The sequence below is a fragment of the Balaenoptera ricei genome, chromosome 1 (assembly GCF_028023285.1).
Source record: "Balaenoptera ricei isolate mBalRic1 chromosome 1, mBalRic1.hap2, whole genome shotgun sequence".
NCBI classification, from domain to species: domain Eukaryota; kingdom Metazoa; phylum Chordata; class Mammalia; order Artiodactyla; family Balaenopteridae; genus Balaenoptera; species Balaenoptera ricei.
The window spans coordinates 154,116,697-154,138,013 of NC_082639.1; the positions used below are offsets into that span (position 1 = coordinate 154,116,697).

At 45.9% G+C, this 21,317-nt stretch overlaps 1 protein-coding gene across 7 annotated transcripts in view; it reads right to left on the bottom strand.

Moving 5' to 3' along the window:
- The window catches only part of HHAT (hedgehog acyltransferase), a 361,708-nt gene that overhangs the window by 150,238 nt on the left and 190,153 nt on the right, over positions 1 to 21,317 (bottom strand). For all 7 annotated transcript variants that reach the window (XM_059938732.1, XM_059938751.1, XM_059938765.1 and 4 more), the window contains one exon: positions 10,288 to 10,323. In XM_059938732.1, coding sequence (XP_059794715.1) covers positions 10,288 to 10,323 — 36 coding nt within the window. The remainder of the gene's footprint in view (positions 1 to 10,287; positions 10,324 to 21,317) is intronic.

Here is a 21,317-nt window from a genome sequence, read left to right on the forward strand (position 1 = left end):
TTATTTAAATCTGGCGTGTGGAATCGATGGTGCTCATGGGCAAAGCCAAGTAAAGATCATGTACTCCCCCTGCTGAGCGAGACATCCCAAACATCACTGGGTAAGTAGCTACATCAGATATTTTACTTGCAAATAACAGAACCCACTCTGGTTAGTTTTAATATGAAAGGAATTGATTAAGGAAGAATCAGCAGTTTGCACCATCTCTGAGAGAGGGTCTCAAAGCCAGGCTTGGAGGCTATGCAGTCCGGTACTGTTGTCAAATCACACCACCACTGCTCTGATGGGGACCCTACTGTGCCTGCCACTGGGCTCAGGGGAGCGGCACCACCCAGATATCTGCCTCTCCACGCTGGACGGCACTGCTGCCAGGATCACCAGAATGCATTCTACGGCCCTCTCCCTCCACATGTCATTCTCAGTAGAAGCTAAATAGAGGGGAGGAGACTCTTACGACAAAGGAAAGCAAGTTTCTGGCTTCTACCTGGTGCAGAAGCCCCACAGGTCAGAACAATCCCCAGGAATTAGGAAAAGAATTTTTTAAAAAGGCACCGGGCTTCCCTGGTGGTGCAGCGGTTAAGAATCCACCTGCCAGTGCAGGGGACACGGGTTCGAGCCCTGGTCCGGGAAGATCCCACATGCCGCGGAGCAACTAAGCCCGTGCGCCACAACTACTGAGCCTGTGCTCTAGAGTCCGTGAGCCACAACTACTGAGCCCGCGTGCCACAACTACTGAAGCCCGCGTGCCTAGAGCCTGTGTGCCCGTGCTCCGTAGCAAGAGAAGGCCCGGCTCTGCTCGCCACAGCTAGAGAAAGCCCGCGGGCAGCAATGAAGACCTAAAGCAGCCAAAAATAAAATAAATAAATTAAAAAAAAAAAAAAAAGGCGACACCACCACCACGTAACAAATGCCCTGCTGAATAAATACCCCATCTGTACTGGTTTGGACCATAGATTTTACAGCCCATCCCACTCAGCAGCATCCCTCCCTGACCCAGAGCTTTGTGCACTTAAAATTATGTCTCTATGTTGCAAATTTTCTCAATTAATTCACCAGGGGCTCTTTTCAATTTTTTAAAGGATACATTTATTCACCAGAACATCTATATTGATAGAAGCTATGTATGGTGGGAAGTGAATTATGCATTTCGACTCTTAGAGCGTGAAGGGTTTCTTTTCTTTTCTTTTTTAATCTGGATTTTCTAATTAACAAACTCGATATAGCACAGCCATGAAGATGAACAATTCTGGAAAGTTTTTCCTCAGAAGTGGTAGCAGTAGGAAGGAAGCAAGAGTGGATCTGAGAAATCTTCTAAGAACTGAAAAGTATTGTAATGTGAGGCTTAATCATCAAGGCTCTTCCATCCTAAGATTCTACAAAGGAAAGGAGAAGACTACAAATCACTCCAGGTGTTGGAGTCTGGGGGAAGAGAAATGCTGTCTTGGATAGTGATTGTGACGGGGGAAGCCAGGAAGGGGTTCAATCTGTGACAAAAACTGAGAACGTACCAACCGAGAACATGAGGGGAGAATATACCAACTCATTATGCAGCAGCTCTCATGAGCGAACCAGATGGAACTCTCCTCCAGGCAGCCCCCAGGTGGGGGGCCAGTGCTGTACTTAGATCGAGGAGGCCTCTTGTCCTGAGGGTGGCCGACATCCGAGGGGAGCGGCACAGAGACAGGAGCACGGAGGGCTCAGAACTGGACCTTCAGAGACCCCACAGTGAAGGGGCGAGAGCTCATGAGACAAGATGGTTACTTGTCTCCATGAGAAAGCTACAAACACCACCCCAAGTGGACTTCCCAGAGCCAAGCCACGCTCTCCAAATGCCTATTGCCAGGTTCCAGCATCGTTTAACTGCCTCCAGGTTCATGTCCACATGTATAATCACACCTTTTACAACACACCAAGCAAACATAAACAGAAGGAAATTAAAGGATAGTTAGGGCTACTGTTACTCAACACAGAGTAGCTTTCACAGCAGCTGGTTGTCCAAGAAACTTCCCTGAGCAGCAAGGACAGGCCTGGGTCACCAAGCTCCAGCTCACGGCAGAGCAGCATGGTAATGGCTGAGGTTCAAAGATCACAATTTCACTAAGTTCCTAGCTAAGCCTGACACAGACCCTGTTACACCCCTACTGAAAACCCTCCAATGGCTCCTACAGCATCTAAAAGAGACCCTGCTCTTCTTCACAGTCTGGCCGTCGCCTTGTCCTCCAGAATCATTTTGGACTCTTGGCTCCTGGCTCCACACCCTACAGCCCCACGGGCTTCCCTCTTCCCATTCCTCAAGGGGCTCCTTCCCATCTCAGAGCCTTGGCGCTTGCCCTTCCCTCTGCCTGAAACAGCGCAGCCCCAGATCTCCCCCGGATGCCTCCTCCGGCTCACCCATCTCTTACCCAGGGTCACCTACCGCCTCCAAGAGGCCCCTCCTGCCCATGTTATCGAAGGGAACTAGCTCTCCCACCTTGCTCCTCCATCACATCAGGGGCATTACAGGGCTTGCTTACTTGTTTTCTCCGTCTTCACCCACACAAGGCAAGCCAAGGGAGGGCAGGGGTATTTTCTATCTCATCATTGTTTTTATCCCAGCTCCTGGAATAGTGCTTAGACGACTTAACTGGTTGCATAAATAAGTGGATTAAAAGAAAAAAGGAGATGGTTACTAAGTCGTGTTACATTTTTGAGAAATAAAACGTATTCATTAAACATTTTTTTTAAATTAATGGTGCCAAATGCTCAGGCGGCCACTTCCCAACGCTCTATGTCCTTGGGTTAGTCAGACTAGAGATACTGGTTTCAGCTCTGTCACCAAGGAAAGGAACTTTCTCAGTCCACTGCTCTACTTTTTTTTTTTAATGGAATAAATATTACATTATTTAAAAATGGAGATATAATTGACATATAGCCTGTTAAAAACAAGACAATGGGCCCAATATGGAGACACTTCTGCTGAGCATGGAGAAGACCGCATCTGAGATGGACCTGAGAGAAGCAGGACTTGGATATGGGGGCAGAGTGGGCACTTCATGCACAGGGAACACATGAGCCAAGAAAGGAAGCCAGGGAATGGGGGAAAGACAGAAAGCAGCATTTAGACCCATTTGGCGGTGACCCAAAGGAGAATAATGGTGAGATGAGATGGAAAGGGAGCCTGAGACCTACTGTGGTGGACCCAGGACATGGGGGAGGGGGGGATTAGTCTGGTTTTGACAGAGGAAAGAGAATCACTGACTGTTTCTGAGTAGGGAGAGACAGCATCAGGTAAGTCATCAAGGGCTCAGAAAGGGATAGTGAGCTGCCTAAAGTCACACAGGTAGGAGAGGGGCCAGGACTCAAACCCCGTTACCCTGATTCCAGAGGTGAAGTGGGGAAGGGGGAAGGACAAAACTAACCCCTACTACGTCCCCACTGTTTCCAGGCACGGAGCTAAGTGTTTTGCATATAGTATTAAACCTCACTACAGCCCTATGAGGTAAGAAGCCCAAATTGCTGACAAAGGTGCGTATCTTTTCTCCAGAAACAAAGGAAAGGGTGATGTGAGAGATGGTGAGGAGACAGACTCAACGGGATCTGGAAGCTGACGGGGCCCGGGAGCGACGGTGGTTTCAGTCACCTTCTCTTCAGCATCCTGCCTGCATCCTATGATCTGCCTCCGTGGGGTCGCTTTGGGATCTGGCTTTCTTCACACACATGTTCCTCGCTTTTTATTGAAAACACTTTGTTACTTACTGGAACACCACACAGCTCATTAGCTGCTGGTTTCATATTCCGCAAGTGGAATGAAAGGAAGCTTTAAAAAGAAGGCTGGGAGGCTGCAGTCCCTGCAAAGGAGAGGAGTCTGCAGTGGCCAGGGACCAAGGGGACTTGGTGGCTCCGACCCAAATGCCACATCTCTCCTCCCATTGCCACTAAGAGGGGATCAGCAGTGCCTAATCAGGGGCAGAAATGCAGAGTTCAGGCTCCCCCCCTGAGGCGGGGGCAGCTTTTTAACCGGCTCATATACTTTTTATACCACTATTAAAAAATTACCTACTCAGACAAACAAAAGTTGACTTCCGTGTTATAATTACACAATAACAAATTCAAAATCCTATGTAACAAATCAGGTATTTGGCCTCTGGGTTATCACCTGTGTGTGTGCTGAAAAATAGATACGTACTGGTTTTATCTTCCCTCCTTTTATATTTGTCTATAAAAATATACATATTGGTTTCAAGTATGTATTTAAGTTGTTTCTAAGCTACTAGACTGAATACAGATGCTAATTATCTTCCTGGTTCTTACTCCCAGGACCAAATGCCCACATTCTTCCTTAACGTCTCCACTTCCAGAGCAGCTCAGAGCCTAAACAGGTCTCAGCTTTCCTGCGGAGACACAGGAAAGAGAGAGGCTTAACCCCAGCGCTCTTCCTTCTCCTTCTCAGGAGGACGCCTTTAGCCCGAAATGAGTCTCGCTTTTGACTACTAGGCTTCTTAAAGATGCAAGGTGGAGTCTTTTGAACATTTTGGACATCACACAATCCAAGACATATTTCAAATGACTTCTTTATCAGCACCGTTAACTATAGCAAATGTGGTGATAAACTTCAGGATGCTCAGAATAAAGGTGGAGAAAAACTACCCTGTGATTCATGAAGTTTCTGTTCTGCTGTGGGGCTGGTTTTCTGAATGGGTCAGGTAGGTATAGGTTGTCACTAAGGGAAAGCCAAAAACCGTTTTGCTTATTTCAGAATTCAGTGAACCATTAATTCACACATCACTGAAATGTGCTGTCCTCTGACAATTCAAAGACCCTCCAGACCATGGTGGGATCCCAGGATCAACCTCCAGAAGAACAAAAGACACTACAGAGGGAGCAGCTGGCCCATTCTACCTTCTCTCTCACCAGAACAAAATCACGCTTCAAAAGGGCACAGCTGTGCTGTTTCATGGACACGTTAGCGTTTGTACAGGATTGAATCTGCACTATACTGAACATTCTCTAAGCAGAATCTGTTTGCTTATGCAAAGGAATTTATCTTCTGATGAGTGTATTAACTCCAGAGAGCTTCTCAAATAGCTTTAGGGCCATGCCTGAGGCTCACTGCCTTTTTCTATTTGCCTAAGAAGTACCCATGGCATCCACACTGCACTTTTGCTTGTCCTGACAGGATATCAAAACAGTCTCCTAAGGACAAAAGTAATGGCTCTGATGCACTCACACATGGACTTTAGAATAAAAAGGGAAAGTGATGGTAAAGAAAATTTATTTTGCTTTTTTTTTGGCTGTGCCATGAGGCTTGTGGGACCTTAGTTCCCCAACCACGGACTGAACCCAGGCCCACGGCAGTGAAAGCACCGAGACTTAACCACTGGACCACCAAGGAATTCCTGCTATTTTTTTTTTTAAGTTAGATTCTTATTTGAAATATGTATTTGAAATGGATTAAATAGCTAAATATAAACAATATAGAAAAGAAGACGAAAACACAGGTGAATATTTTCCTGTTTTTTACATGCATAAGCATAGGAGCAATTGTTGAAAAAAAAAAAGAAACACTGACAAATTTTATCTTTCAGACAATATGTAAGAGGAAGGTCTCCAGGTTTTCTTTTAAAAGTCACGAGAGCATCCTGTATTACTTAAACCGATTCCCCGACCTGAGGAAATTAGAAGGGGGCAGGGGCGGTAGGTACAAAGCAATTATAGTATACCTTTCATAAAAGGGGTAGGGCTGGCTACAATTCTGGGTAAAATGAAATATGCCTCGGTCAGCAAGAATCAAACCGAACATCACTAGTCAATTCTACTTTCTTGCCAAGACTTAGCTAAGCTAAATTTAAACAAGCCATCCTGTTATCTAAAATCAAAGATCTGGTTTCTTCTGTAATCTCTTTTCCTAGATTGGTCACTCTTTTCCTTTTTCTTTTGTAGCATCACATTAAGAATTCCAGCCAATACTCTTCTTCTGAGGCTATTTCTTAAGTGAGTTGTGATTACTGTTTCCTGAAAGTCTTCCCTTTGGTTTCTATAAGATGCAGAAGGATTGAGCACACTGAGTTTTCCCACAGTCATCATAAAACGCCAATACCAAAAATGCTCACATTTCATTAAACGTGACAGCTCCTTCCTGCCCCATAGCTCAGTGAAGCACTCCAACAACTTAAAAGGAAACATGTCCCTCCCTGCAGTTGCCCAGGCTGAGATCACAGATAGGGCTCTTGCCTTTGTGGAAACTGATGTCATTCCAGAGAAGTCGACATTGCTTCCATCAACGTAAAAGATGCAGCTGATTAATTTCAGGCATGCTGCAGCTTCTTTCCTTCCAAACGCTAAGCATTCAATACAGCGTGAGAACCCAGAGTACACGTTAAGAGTTTACTGGAGCCAATAAATGCAGTTAATTAAAAAAACAAAAAAACAAAAAAAACTATGCCAATTTCTCCAACATCTCCTCTTTTACAAAGGGAAATATATTTTCTTCTCCTGGCCATCACAGAACGAGAAGGGTCCCACAAGTACGACCCCACATTCTTCCAACCTCTAAGGTGCTCTCCAGCGGTATACTTCCAGGAAAGCGCCATTGCCCACTGGAGCCACTAAGTCACCATTCACTGCTTTGCGTCTTCATTCCCCTGGCAATCGTGTGCTGCTTCTCTCCACCCAACTGAAAACACTTTCTCTAAGTCTAAAGGGCACTTAAGACCTTCTGGTGGCTAAATACGAGAGCTCCTCCAATTAAAAAGAAAAAAAAAAATCCCCACTCAAACCACCTTCTCCACCAGCTGCCATGTCTTTCTTTCCTCCCTATCACAGCTTAACTTCTTAAAGGAGTTGTGGCTGCCATTCCCTCACCTCCCACTTTCACTGTGCCCACACCCTTCTTCAACCCCGCTGGCTTCTGGGGTCGACGTGCAGATGAAACAGTTCTCACTAAGGTGCCCAAAGATCAACAGGGCTCAGTCCCCACAAAGGGACTAGGGACTCCCAAACTGGGAGCAGAAAGGACCCATTTTCTAAAGACAGCTGCAAACAAAGGGGTTTGCACCCCATCCTGGGATTCCTAAGAGGTGGAGAACTGAGTGCTCCCCCAACCACCCCCCTACCCCACGCCCTGCCCCACCCTATCCCCAAGCTGGTAGGAGGACCAAGGAAGAGACCCCTTAGAGTCCCTAGGTTCCTGGCTTAATGGGGAGTGCTGCTGTATGTTGGGGGAGGGGATGAAGAGACTTCATCCAGAGACTGGGCATGCCTGCAAGGAGGGGAGACTTTTACTCCCACAGTGGATAACAGTGGGCACGTTGATTTGTCCTGCCCCTACCAGAGTAAAAGAAAGGAAAACTGCAGGAAGATAGCAGGGCAGAAAGAAGCCCCAGTTCTGCTTGGTTCACAGAACAACCGATTAAGGTGACTAGCTGAGCATCTTACTAGCACGCACCCATAAGGGCCTCCTGCCAGGGCCAGGGCGTCCCAGCATCTGTTCCAGTTACATTAGAGGCACTTAACCCTTCCCTCTGCCTCCTCCCCACGCAACATAGGAAACGTGGTTGGAGCCCAGAAGAAGGACAGGGAGGAGGGGGTCCCAGAGGCAGACCACCCCTCCTCCTCACTTCAAGTTGCTCAAACCACAAGGCTGGCAAGAGATGAGCTCAGGGAAAGCTTTAAATCAAGTGTGTATTTTTCTCACCTTGGTATTCCCAGATGTAACCAAGGAAGTGGCACGTGGTAGGCTTAATAATTATCTGTTGAATAAATGAACAGCTTCTTCTTAATCCTCACCCTCTGTGTCCTTTCTGCCTCATTTCATTCATTTACTCATTCAGTCACTTCTACACAAATGTTTGTTTTTTTGTTTGGTTGGGGTTTTTTTGGTTTTTTTAACCTCTTTATTGGAGTATAATTGCTTTACAATGGTGTGTTAGTTTCTGCTTTATAACAAAGTGAATCAGCTATACATATACATATATCCCCATATCTCCTCCTTCTTGTCTCTCCCTCCCACCCTCCCTATCCCACCCCTCTAGGTGGTCACAAAGCACCTAGCTGATCTCCCTGTGCTGTGCGGCTGCTTCCCACTAGCTACCTATTTTACATTTGGTAGTGTATATATGTCCATGCCACTCTCTCACTTCATCCCAGCTTACCCTTCCCCCTCCCCATGTCCTCAAGTCCATTCTCTGGTAGGTCGGTGTCTTTATTCCCATCCTGCCCCTAGGTTCTTCATGACCATTTTTTTTTTTTTTTTTAGATTCCATATATATGTGTTAGCATACAGTATTTGTTTTTCTCTTTCTGACTTACTCCACTCTGTATGACAGACTCTAGGTCCATTCACCTCACGACAAATAACTCAATTTCATTTCTTTTTATGGCTGAGTAATATTCCATTGTATATATGTGCCACATCTTCTTTATCCATTCATCTGTCGATGGACACTTAGGTTGCTTCCATGTCCTGGCTATTGTAAATAGTACTGCAATGAACATTGAGGTGCATGTGTCTTTTTGAATTATGCTTTTCTCTGGGTATATGCGTAGGAGTGGGATTCCTGGGTCATGGGGTAGTTCTATTTTTAGTTTTTTAAGGAACCTGCATACTGTTTTCCATAGTGGCTGTATCAATTTACATTCCTATACACAAATGTTTGTTGAAGGTTGATTCCATACAGTTTAATTATGGAAAGGTGATTGAGGCGTGTTCCCTGCCCTCAAGAAAGCTACTAGAGAAAGTAAGAAAAGTACAAACTTGCAGCTACCACAGCAATTATGTGAACAGTAGCACAGGAGTAATACAAAGCACCAAAGACATTAACTCAAAAAATCCAAACAACTCCCTGAAGTACACCCAGACAGTTTTTCTGATCGGTTTAGATATAGAATTCTCATGCCTGCCTTTCCCATGACCACTGGCCCTTGAACCCTCCTACTAAAATACATTTACCCTTGATGTGTCAAGGGTAACTGTTTACACACTGCCTTCTGTGTGTGATATCCTGGAGAAAGCCAGGATAATCCAGATTCCTTGGGTCTGGGGTAGGCCAAGATTTCCATGCACAGCCTCGCATAAAGACCTAGAGGAAGGACAAGGTATGTGTGGCCTTGCTTGGAACACCACCATATGCAATCTGGCACAGAGGAAATGCTGCAGGTTTAGGATCAAGGTGATGCCAAAGATGTACATGTCCCCTCAGACAGCGTCTTAACCACAGGGAGATGGCCATGCATTGTGGAGAACTGAACAACTATAACATCTACCCAGAAATCACATGTGATTTACAATACTCTTTGTTAGTGGACTCAGAATTAATTAGCATTTAGAGCTACATATTTGCAGAAAGTAAATCACTCTACATGATTTCTGGTTTCCTTGTGATCTTAGCTTATAGTCCCTCAGCAACCATTACTGCTCCCCACATATATATTTGATAGGTATTTTTAATGACCATTTTCCACCATTATTAGAATAACAAATACATGCTCAGTATAATAAAAAAATCTAAAAAGTACAGCAAAGTTTATAGCAGGAAAAATATCGTGCATGTTATTATCAACACTGTTAATCTTCTGGTATATTTCCATTAAACTTCTGTTTGATTTAATAGCTATTTGGAATTAATATGCCCCATAAGCCAACTCTGGTAAAAATCACCAATATACTAGGATATAAACTGCCATCTGTGATCTCTTTCAATTATGAACAAGACTGTATCTTCATGATTGTGAGACAACTAGTAGATTCAGTTTAAAAAGCTTAAATTCAACGGAGGGAAAATTGTTCAAGAGGGTTGTTTAATGTATGAATGCAAGTTGGCTCTCTTCACTTTTCTTTTTTTTATAAATTTATTTATTTATTTTATTATTTACTTTTGGCAGCATTGGGTCTTCGTTGCTGCGCACGGGCTTTCTCTAGTTGCGGCGAGCAGGGGCTACCCGCGGCATGTGGGATCTTCCCGGACCAGGGATCGAACCCGTGTCCCCTGCATTGGCAGGCGAATTCTTAACCACTGCGCCACCAGGAAAGTCCTCTCTTCACTCTTCCATTTGTCTTTCCAGTAGCCCAATAGTTGGGTAACTATCATTTCAGATACAAACCCCTTTAAAAATAAATTCCTTTGATTGTTTAAAAAGGATATTCTTGTGTGATTCTGGGAGGCACAAAAAACAGTGCTAGTGGTGTTTTCTTGTCAAATATATGGTTGCCATTATTTATCAAGATATTTCACAAGGATTTTATTTTCATCTCAGTATTCCATAATAGACACGCTATTCCAATGATATCTAAAATAAAAACTATTGGCTTACCTAACTAAGAAATCATGCAGTCCAACGTCAAAATACCTGTTGAAGGGAGACAAAGACAAGCATATCAATAGAAGATATTCACAGCAGTGGTGGACTTGACCAAAAATACATCATTTACATTTGGAACATGGTGAACACATGGATTACTCCATGACAGTGGTTCTCGAAGTATGACCCCTGGAGCAGCCACAGCAGCATTCCCTGGGCAAATTCTCAGTCCCCACCCTCACACACTGATTCAGAAATTCTGGGGACGAGGCCCAGCAATTAGATTTAACAAGCCCGCCAGATGATTCTGATGCAGAACCACTGCTTCATGAGAGCAAAAGTATCTCGGCAAGCCTAAACTCTCTCTCTCTAGAAACAGAAGCCAGAAAAGTGAACTTCACCACCTTTCCAAAAGGGGAGTCATTTTATAACACTAGTTGTCTCTGATGTTCACTTACTCAAAAATAAATGAAATTATGATTTAAAAGCATGAATCCACACTGGCCAGAGGGAAGAACAGGGGTGGGGAAAGGTCAACTCTGTTCTTCCATCTCATCCTGCCCACAGTCGCTGGAGCTTTTCGCAGGAGAGAACAACCCACCCATATCCGGGTCCGCTCTAGCAGGGAAGGGAGAAGGCAGTTCCACGCACCCGCTGGTGAGCCTGCATCGTGCTTGGGCGTCACACCAGCATCCAGAAGGCCCTGGGCGGTAGTGGACCCCTTCAGTCACAGCCTCCCTCTGACACCACCAGACTGGCTCAGTCCATATGAGTGGGACTGCCTTGGTTGCCCTAATGAGCACGCTTGTTCTCCCTAAACCTCTGCCCACTTAGCCCATGTCCTTCTCTCACCTTTGGGTCTGGCCGTGAGTAAAAAGACTGGGTGGCCCGAGTCATGATGGTGCCGCCCACCAGGTATAATCACTACTCCTAACACCTGGATGGTGGTGGTTATGTGCCACCCACTGGACTGGCCTCCCCAGTTAGCAAGCAGCCTGGGGAAAGCCGGAGGGACTTCTGTCCCTGCAGACAGTGAGCAGTGGACTCAGAAATTCCCCCTAGAGTGGGGTCCAACTGCCCAGGCCCTGACTGTCCCTAGCATCTGGGTCCACCCTAGCCCTTTCCCTGGAACACCTCAGCCTACTTGGCACCCCACCGTCCCTGACATACAGCAGGTCATTATTGATCTTAAGTAGGATTCCTTGTGGGATACCTTTAAATGACAAGATTCTTTCATGTGCTCAAGCATCTGTTTATAGATTATAGACACAGGGTAGGTGAGAATAAAGAAACAAAGCCAAAATACGAGGTACCTCATTTATTATATCACTTACCTGAAATAGTTATATAATTCAGGGAAACTCAGAGTCAAGGTATTGTGCATAAATTCCATTTACTCATAAGCCTCTGAACAGAGCTCTAGAGGGAGATATACCTGCAGGGATAGCTGATTTGTTTCAGCTGATTTTACATTGACTTGGATAAGGTCAATTCCTATAATCATATTTAACACAGATTAAAAAAAAAAAGAAACCGAAACAGAAATGATCCCTCCACTCAACCAAAACCAAGGCTACGTTGCAAAGCCACATAAGTAAAACCTTCATATGACAGATAGCAATTGTATGTTTGCCGGAACAGCAATATGGGCGGTAGAAGTATGTGTGGATTAAAACAAAGATTTCGGTCTTTTCAATTATACCAGCAACAGACTCTGTTACAGGAATCAGAGGATGAAACAGACATGAAAGGAATCACAGAGACCCTCAGTGTAGAGGTGCGGTAGGGGAAGAAGACCCTGAAGCAATAATGAAAAACCTAACAATATTCATAGAAATTGTTATTCATTTAGCATCTAGAAGGTGGCAACTACTCTTTTCAGTACTCACACACGTACATGGTTGCCCGCGAGGTAGGTATTGGCGTCCCCATTTATCGGTGACGGAACTAGAGTGCCGAGGCCAAGTAACTGGCACAGGGCTCACAGCTAGGAGAGGACAGAGCTGGGAGTCAAACTGAGCCCTGACAGCCACGAATTACGTGCTCCTCCTGCTAAAAGCACAGGCTCTCACTGCCCCTCATTATTACTAATTGAAAACGGCTGTTGATTTTAAATCAGCGCACCCTTTCCACCTCCACCTGCCCTCTGCTTCCCCCAAAGTGGCTGCCCTGCTCCGGGCAAGCCCCCCAGCTTCGCTCCCTCTAGCACACCGGCTCTGCAGGCGCCACCTACCTCCTCGGGTCCTAGAGTCAGCCAGGCTCTGGAAAGTTGTGTCGATTCTCTGGGCTCCAGGTTCCCCACTGGGAAAAATGGAGATCCCTTACTCGTAGGCAGGTTATGAGAATTAAGCGGGAAAATAGAGATGTGGGGCTTAGCACAGTGTTTGGTCCACCGCGAGTACTCAATAAACAGTAGTCTCCTTTCCTCCAGTTTTTAAGAGTTGTTTTAATGGCAGCCCCATTCCCAATAACTCAGCGGGAGAAGCAAGCCACATTAAAAAGAAGGACGTAAGTTGTCTTACGATGCAGCCCAGGAAGGGAGGCCACTTAACCCAGGGCACGGGCGGGGCCTGAGCCCTGGAGAAGGCGGCTGTAGGGCTGGAACTCTGAGGGGCGAGCACCAAGCTGAGGGCATAGGCAGGCAAGCAGGAGGAGCAGTGTCCCACAACGAGCCCTGAAGCTGAGTGCGGGGCTGAGGGCTGGGGGCACCGGAGCCTCGCCCTGCCTGCCCCGCTCCTGACCAGCATCTCATACTGGCACACCAATACACACCAGTGTACACCCAGCTTCACCTGTAGCTACGGCGGCCCTAAAAGCATGGCACATAACCCCCCGCTTCAAGGAGAGCAGAGCCTAGTAAAGAGGTGGCAAAGTCAATAATAATTCAATACAGTGTGATCGATATCACACACTGTCTCCCTTGGTGAACTGCAAACTCCTTAAGGGCAAGAACCAAAGGCAGCCACCAAGCAGATTCTCAGTAAGTATCAGTTGGGTGAATCTGAGACAGGTTGGGACCTGGGACCCGGGACTCTTTGCCGCAGTGCTTGTACCTGGACAAACGTCTCCTTGAGCAACAGAATGCAAAGAAACTATAAGGGACTAAAAATAAATGCATGCATGCACAGCTGGGGCAAATTATGAACAAGATACAAAAAGGCCAAAACCCAACTGCCACTTCTGAGGTGCCTGGAGCAAAAGCAGGGTACTGCACACGATCCCCTCCTCACACACACACTCACAGAGCACCACAAGGGGATGGACAGATCACCCAAGCCACTCCTCCCCCCCAACCCACCGATCCGCCCCAACCCTAACCCCATTTAAGGGACCAGCTGGCCCCTCCTCGGGAGCGAGCAGGGAACCTGTTACTTGTTTTCGCCCCCTCGCGCTGCAGCAGGAGTCCCAATAAAGCCTTGCCTGAATTTCTCATCTGGCCTCTTATCAATTTCTATTGATTAAAGAGTCCAAGAACCCAGATGGGTAACAAATCAACGTGTGACTGATGTGCTGTAATAAGGCACCAACGCCTCTGCCTGCTCTGGCACTTAGCACAGTACACTGCAGATAGCAGATGCTCAAAAGTAATTATTTAACACATCCACTACTATATGTAAATACATAAAATAAATACCCACAGATAGAAATGGGGCTTCTCTCCTGAAATAAGATACCTACCAAACTAGAGCACCATTATTCTGATCACCTTTTAAGAAAGTAATCTCTCACGGCTACCAGCTCACAATAAACCAAGATATCCTTATGAGGAGACATAAGAAGCAGTGGTCCTGTGCATATTATTCCTGGTTCCTTAAAGAAAATAAAAATGGGAAATCTTCTGTGTGCATATGTGACATGGACATTTTTGTTGTCTGAACATCACCTGATAGCAGCAACAGCTTGATAGAGGAGAGGGAAATTTGGAACAAGCTGCAATATCCTAACAAGGCAGTGAATTTCCCATCACAAGACGAGTTCAAGCATGGGTTAAAAGGGTGTTTAGAGGAGATTGAACCATCAGATAGAAAACCAGAATGGATGAACTTAAAGCTGCCACCTAGCCTCAGGCTTCCAACTCCTTGTTTCAGTCACTTTCTGGAAGCATCTCTAAGTATGAAGCCTTGCTTCCATAGCAGTAGCTCGTGTCTGATAACCATCAGCAAATTAGTAGACTGTGCCTGGGCTAATGCTTCCATTGCAACCCTGACGGTTTATTTATTACGATTCTGACTGCTGCTCCTGTTGGGGTCTCACAGTGCATCAAAATTAGGTTCGTACCACCTGTCAGAGTGGTGTGCACTTACATTTACTCACAGAGCACAGAGAACCCCCTCTGAGAAAAGGAAGGGTCAGGCCAACACAGCATGTCCATGGCAGAACTCAGACCAGAGCCCACAGTTAGACCCAGGATCTGTTCTGCTGTGCCAGGCTACCTGCCTTTTGGGGTCCTGCTCCTCTCTCCCAGGCTGATCTTGGCTGGTTGGGAGCTAGAGTTTGAAAAAAAAAAAAAACAATGAACTGTGGCCAGAAGCTGCAAATGTCATATAATCAGTGAGGTATGGTTTAGAACAGCAGTCCCCAACCTTTTTGGCACCAGGGACCGGTTTCGTGGAAGACAATTTTTCCACGGACCGGGGATGGGGTGGGGGGATGGTTTCGGGATGATTCAAGCGCATTACATTTACTGTGCACTTTATTTCTATTATTACTACATTGTAATATATAATGAAATAATTATACAACTCACCATAATGCAGAATCAGTGGGAGCCCTGAGCTTGTTTTCACTTGCCACTCACTGATAGGGTTTTGATATGAGTCTGCAAGCAACTGATTTATTATGGTCTCTGTGCAGTCAAACCTCTCTGCTAATGATAATCTGTACTTGCAGCCACTCCCCAGCGCTAGCATCACCGCCTCAGCTCCACCTCAGATAGTCAGGCATTAGATTCTCATAAGGAACCTAGATCCCTCGCATGCGCAGTTCACAGTAGGGTTCACGCTCCTATGAGAATCTAATGCCACCGCTGATCTGACAGGAGGCGAAGCTCAGGCAGTAATGCAAGCGATTGGGAGCAGCTGTAAATACAGATGAAGCTTCGCTCACTCACCGGCCGCTCACCTCCTGCTGTGTGGCCTGGTTCCTAACAGGCCACAGACCGGTAACCGTCCATGGCCCAGGGGTTGGGGACCCCTGGTTTAGAACCACTGTTGTTATGGCCACTTAGCATGACATATGCGGGGCAGTATTTGGTGAGGTACCATATTCAGATCTCAATCCTTGCCTCGCCTTCTTCAATGTACAATCCTCACAGTTTTTCATCTCCAGACCTGTTTATCCCATGAGTGGGCTGCCAAAGTTTAGCTCTCACATTCCTACCTGGTAAGTTTGAAGACTGACTTAGAGGGCTGGAGGTAAAAAAGAAATCAAATCACTAGGAGAATAAAGTTTACACCCAGACTCAAGAAGCCCTGGTTAGTTCTGGTTGGGCTACCTAACTTAATTTCAAAGAGTGAAAAAGACCTTAAAGTTTATCGGCTCTAATCTCCTCACTTGACAGATGAGGAAAGAAAGGATAAGGAAGATGAAATAATTTGAAACACAACTACACAACGAGCAGCAGAGCTGAGGCTTAACAGTCCAGGTCCCCTAGACCCCAGTTCTAATTTATTCAAAGTGTCACAATACCGCCTTCCTCTCGGCCTCAATCAGTGTCTTTATTTTCTGAGAATGCTCAGGACATAATATTGTTACTTAGAACAGGCTTCCTGTTGACATCATATAATAACTGGCATCAGGTCACACCATCTCCATCGCCACCTGTAAAAGTCACGTGTATAGCTTCTGCAGCATGCCATTCCCTCACTTTCTTATGCTTTTCCAGTCTGGCCCAGTCTGGATCTAACCTGCCTATCAATTTGAGATTAGAGCCTGCACAGTCACGAACAGAAAGTGATGTGGGGAAAACAGGGAAAAGTGAGAGTGAACTTAGGCCAGTCAGATCCCAGTTGGCAGCCAAAACATGTTTGGTGAAATACAGTTTGACGGGAAGGTAGAAAATGAGAATTGTAGTCCTGGGAGGACAAATTCTCAAAAACAAACATAGTGAAAGCTAGTGCCAGGTATTCACATGACAGCTCTTCACTGTATCAGACAAGTGTGTCTGCCATCATATTATCAGGGAGCAAATTCTGAGAAAATAACCCCAAAGCCTAGAGATCAAGACATCTCATACTGTTGGAGAAAGACAAGGAGAGAAGGCACAGTGCCAGGCATAAGTGGCTCGGGAGTGAAGAGCTTTCCTAAACTACGGTGGAAACCACGTCCCGTGTTTCCTTATGTGGAATTAGAAATTCAGGGTCTGCTCTCTGGCTCTCCCACTTAATAGTATTTGATCTCAGGCAAAAAAATAAATCATCCCTGCATGTCTCAGTTTCCTTCACTGTGGCATGGAGATGATGATACCTACAGTGCCAAAAAAGAATAAATGCAGTGGGTACAAGTGCATTCTACAAGTGTTCGAGATTATTTTCTCTCCTCCTCAGTCTTTATTATGTTCCTAAAAACTCTTCTCCAAACTGCATTAGTGCTATTTATATTCATTCGTTTATCCCACAAATATCTATGGAGCCCCTTCCAAATGTCATGCACTGCAATAGATGCTTCGAATACAACAGTGAACAAGAAAGCTAAGTTCCTACGCTTGTGTACATTCTAGAAACAGGTCCTTTATCCAATGTGTGACTTGAAAATATATTCTCGCAGTCTGTAGCTTCTCTTTTTGTTTTCTTAAAATTGTCTTTTGAAGTGCAAAAATCTTGAATTTTTAAAAGTCCAACTTATCAACTTTTCTTTTATGGATCATGCTTTCAGTGTCATGGCTAAGACATCTTTGCCTCACCCACAGTCTTGAAGATATTTCTCCTATGTTTTCTTCTAAAAGTTTTAAGTTTTGCTCTTATATTTAAGTCGCTAAGCTATTTGAAGTTAACTTTTGTGCACGGTGATCTAAGTTCATCTTGCTTTTCATTTCTTCATGTAAAAATATCCACTAGACATACTGGCCAACATGAAAGGTCATTGGCAGCTTGGACCAGTGCAGTCTCACTGAGTGGCTGAAATGGAAGCCAGGCCAGAGTGAAGAGTGAATGGGAAGGAGAGGAAGCAGGGACACTGGGTATAAATAACTCCCATGTTCGGTATACAGTGTGGTCCTAAAGGAGAGAAGGGAGGGTCGTAGCTTCAGAAGGATGAGACAAACGAGGTGTTTTTTTTGTTTATCTGGGGGGAAATTTTCCACTGTGCCAAGGGATGGTTGCAGAAGCCAGCAGAATTAGTAGAGGGAGGTCTTTTAACAGAGTATGAGACAAAGTTATCCGTTGAGAGAAAAATGGATAAGAGTTACGTGGTAGACATTTGCTGCTTCTGTTTGCTTGCCTGTTTATTTTGGAGGAGGCCTGACGTCCTTCTGGGGACCTCCCTCTCACCCACTGTGTCCAGTTCTAGTGAGATAGTCAGTTCCTGTTTCTGCCTTCCTGAGGAGGATAGGAAAGCCACCGAGGCTAAGCCAATGGGCTGCTTGTTCTCAGGATTATATTTCAAATGTAGAGATAGCGGGACTTCCCTGGTGGTGCAGCAGTTAAGAATCCGCCTGCCAATGCAGGGCACACGGGTTCGAGCCCTGGTCTAGGAAGATCCCACATGCCGTGGAGCAACTAAGTCCATGTGCTGCTACTACTGAGCCTGTGCTCTGGAGCCCGTGAGCCACAACTACTGAGCCTGCGCACCCAGAGCCCGTGCTTCTCAATAAGAGAAGCCACCGCAACGAGGAAGCCCGCACACCGCAACGAAGACTGAACCAAGCCTAAAATAAATAAACAAATAATTAATTATATTAAATACTAAAAAAAAAAAAAAAAATGTAGAGATAGCAAGGAAGAAAAAACAAAAAAAAAGAATTAAGGCTGATCCACCCCAGATGTTGCACTTTGATATGTCCATAACACTTTTCTGATGTGGCTACAACAAATTCTACTAAAGAAGCAATTCTCTGCTTCTTTGTTCTATTCTATTCCTAATGCACAAGTCCTTGTCCATTAAAATAATAATAAATAATGTCTCAATAGAGCTTTACATTTACAAAGCACTGTCACAAACAGTTCTTAACAAACTGTAAGGAAAATTAGGGCTCGTATATTATGCCCATTTGCTAGCTAAGGAAGCCAATGCAGGGTGCCTAACAGGGCCTGGCCCACAGGCTCAATAAATACGTGAATGAAAGAATAAATGCATGAATGAAGGTTAAATGATTTGCCTCCAATCATATAGTTAATAAGGAACCCAACTTCAACTTGAACTCAGATCTCCTCATTAAAAATTCAGGGCTTTAGGACATGGAAGCAACGTAAGTGTCCATCAACAGATGAATGGATAGAAAAGATGTGGCACATATATACAATGGAATATTACTCAGCCATAAAAAGGAACGAAACCAAGTTATCTGTAGTGAGGTGGATGGACCTAGAGACTGTCATACAGAGTGAAGTAAGTCAGGAAGAGAAAAACAAATACCGTATGCTAACACATATATATGGAATCTAAAAAAAAAAAAAGAAAATGGTCAGAAAAACCTAGGGGCAAGGAGAGAGGAGAGAAGATGGCGGAAGAGTAAGACGCGGAGATCACCTTCCTTCCCACAGATACAGTAGAAATACATCTACACATGGAACTGCTCCTACAGAACACCCACTGAACGCTGGCAGAAAACGTCAGACCTCCCAAAAGGCAAGAAACTCCCCCCGTACTTGGGTAGGGCAAAAGAAAAAAGAAATAACAGAGACAAAAGAATAGGGACGGCACCTGCACCAGTGGGAGGGAGCTGTGAAGGAGGAAAGATTTCCACGCACTAGGAAGCCCCTTCGCGGGCAGAGACTGCGGGTGGCAGAGGGGGGAAGCTTCGGAGCCACGGAGGAGAGCGCAGCCACAGGGGTGTGGAGGGCAAAGCGGAGAGATTCCCGCACTTCCCGCACGGAGGCTCGGCGCTGACCAGCACTCACCAGCCCGAGAGGCTTGTCTGCTCCCCCGCCGGGGCGGGCGGGGCTGGGAGCTGAGGCTCGGGCATCGGTCGGATCGCAGGGAGAGGACTGGGGCTGGCGGCGTGAACACAGCCTAAAGGGGTTAGCGCACCACAGCTGGCTGGGAGGGAGACCGGGAAAAAGTCTGCAGCTGCCGAAGAGGCAAGAGACTTTTTCTTGCCTCTTTGTTTCGCGGCACGCAAGGAGAGGGGATTCAGAGCGCCGCCTAAACGAACTCCAGAGACTGGCGCGAGCCGCGGCGATCAGCGCGGACCCCAGAGACGGGCGTGAGACGCTGGGGCTGCTGCTGCCGCCTCCAAGAAGCCTGTGTGCGAGCACAGGTCACTCTCCACACCGCCCCTCCCGGGAGCCCGTGCAGCCCGCCACTGCCAGCGTCCCGTGATCCAGGGACAACGTCCCCGGGAGAACGCACTGCGCACCTCAGGCTGGTGCAACGTCACGCCGGCCTCTGACGCCTCAGGCTCGCCCCGCCTCCTCCGTACCCCTCCCTCCCCGCGGCCTGGGTGAGCCAGAGCCCCCGAAGCAGCAGCTCCTTTAACCCCGTCCTGTCTGGGCGGGGAACAGACGCCCTCAGGCGACCTACACGCAGAGGCGGGTCCAAATCCAAAGCTGATCCCCAGGAGCTGTGCGAACAGAGACAAAGAGGGGAAATCGCTCCCAGCAGCCTCAGAAGCAGCGGATTAAAACTCCACAAACAACTTGATGTGCCTGCATCTGTTGAATACCTGAATAGACAACGAATCATCCCAAATTCAGGAGGTGGACTTTGGGAGCAGGATATATTAATTTTTCCCCTTTTCCTTTTTTTTTGTGAGTGTATATGTATATGCTTCTGGGGGAGATTTTGCCTGTATAGCTTTGCTTTATAATAGCTTTATTTTACTTCACTATATTATAGCCTCTTTCTTTCTTTCTTTCTTTCTATTTTTTCTCCCTTTTACTCTGAGCCGTGTGGACGAAAGGCTCTTGGTGCTTCAGCCAGGCATCAGGGCTGTACCTCGGAGGTGGGAGAGCCAACTTCAGGACACTGGTCCACAAGAGACCTCCCAGCTCCACGTAATACCAAACGGCAAAAATCTCTCAGAGATCTCCATCTCAACATCAAGACCCAGCATCACTCAATGACCAGCAAGCTACAGTGCTGAACACCCTATGCCAAACAACTAGCAAGACAGGAACACAGCCCCATCCATTAGCAGAGAGGCTGCCTAAAATCATAATAAGGCCACAGACACCCCAAAATACACCACCAGACGTGGACGTGCCCACCAGAAAGACAAGATCCAGCCTCATCCACCAGAGCTCAGGCACTAGTTCCCTCCACCAGGAAGCCTACACAACCCACTGAACCAACCTTACCCACTGGGGACAGATACCAAAAACAACGGGAACTACGAACCTGCAACCTGTGATAAGGAGACCCCAAACACAGTAAGATAAGCAAAATGAGATGACAGAAAAACACACAGCAGATGAAGGAGCAGGGTCAAAACACACTAGACTTAACAAATGAAGAGGAAATAGGTAGTCTACCTGAAAAAGAATTCAGAATAATGATAGTAAGGATGATCCAAAATCTTGGAAACAGAATAGACAAAATGCAAGAAACATTTAACAAGGACGTAGAAGAACTAAAGAGGAACCAAGCAATGATGAAAAACACAATAAATGAAATTAAAAATACTCTAGATGGGATCAATAGCAGAATAACTGAGGCAGAAGAAAGGATAAGTGACCTGGAAGATAAAATGGTGGAAATAACTACTGCAGAGCAGGATAAAGAAAAAAGAATGAAAAGAACTGAGGACAGTCTCAGAGACCTCTGGGACAACATTAAACGCACCAACATTCGAATTATAGGGGTCCCAGAAGAAGAAGAGAAAAAGAAAGGGACTGAGAAAATATTTGAAGAGATTATAGTTGAAAACTTCCCTAATATGGGAAAGG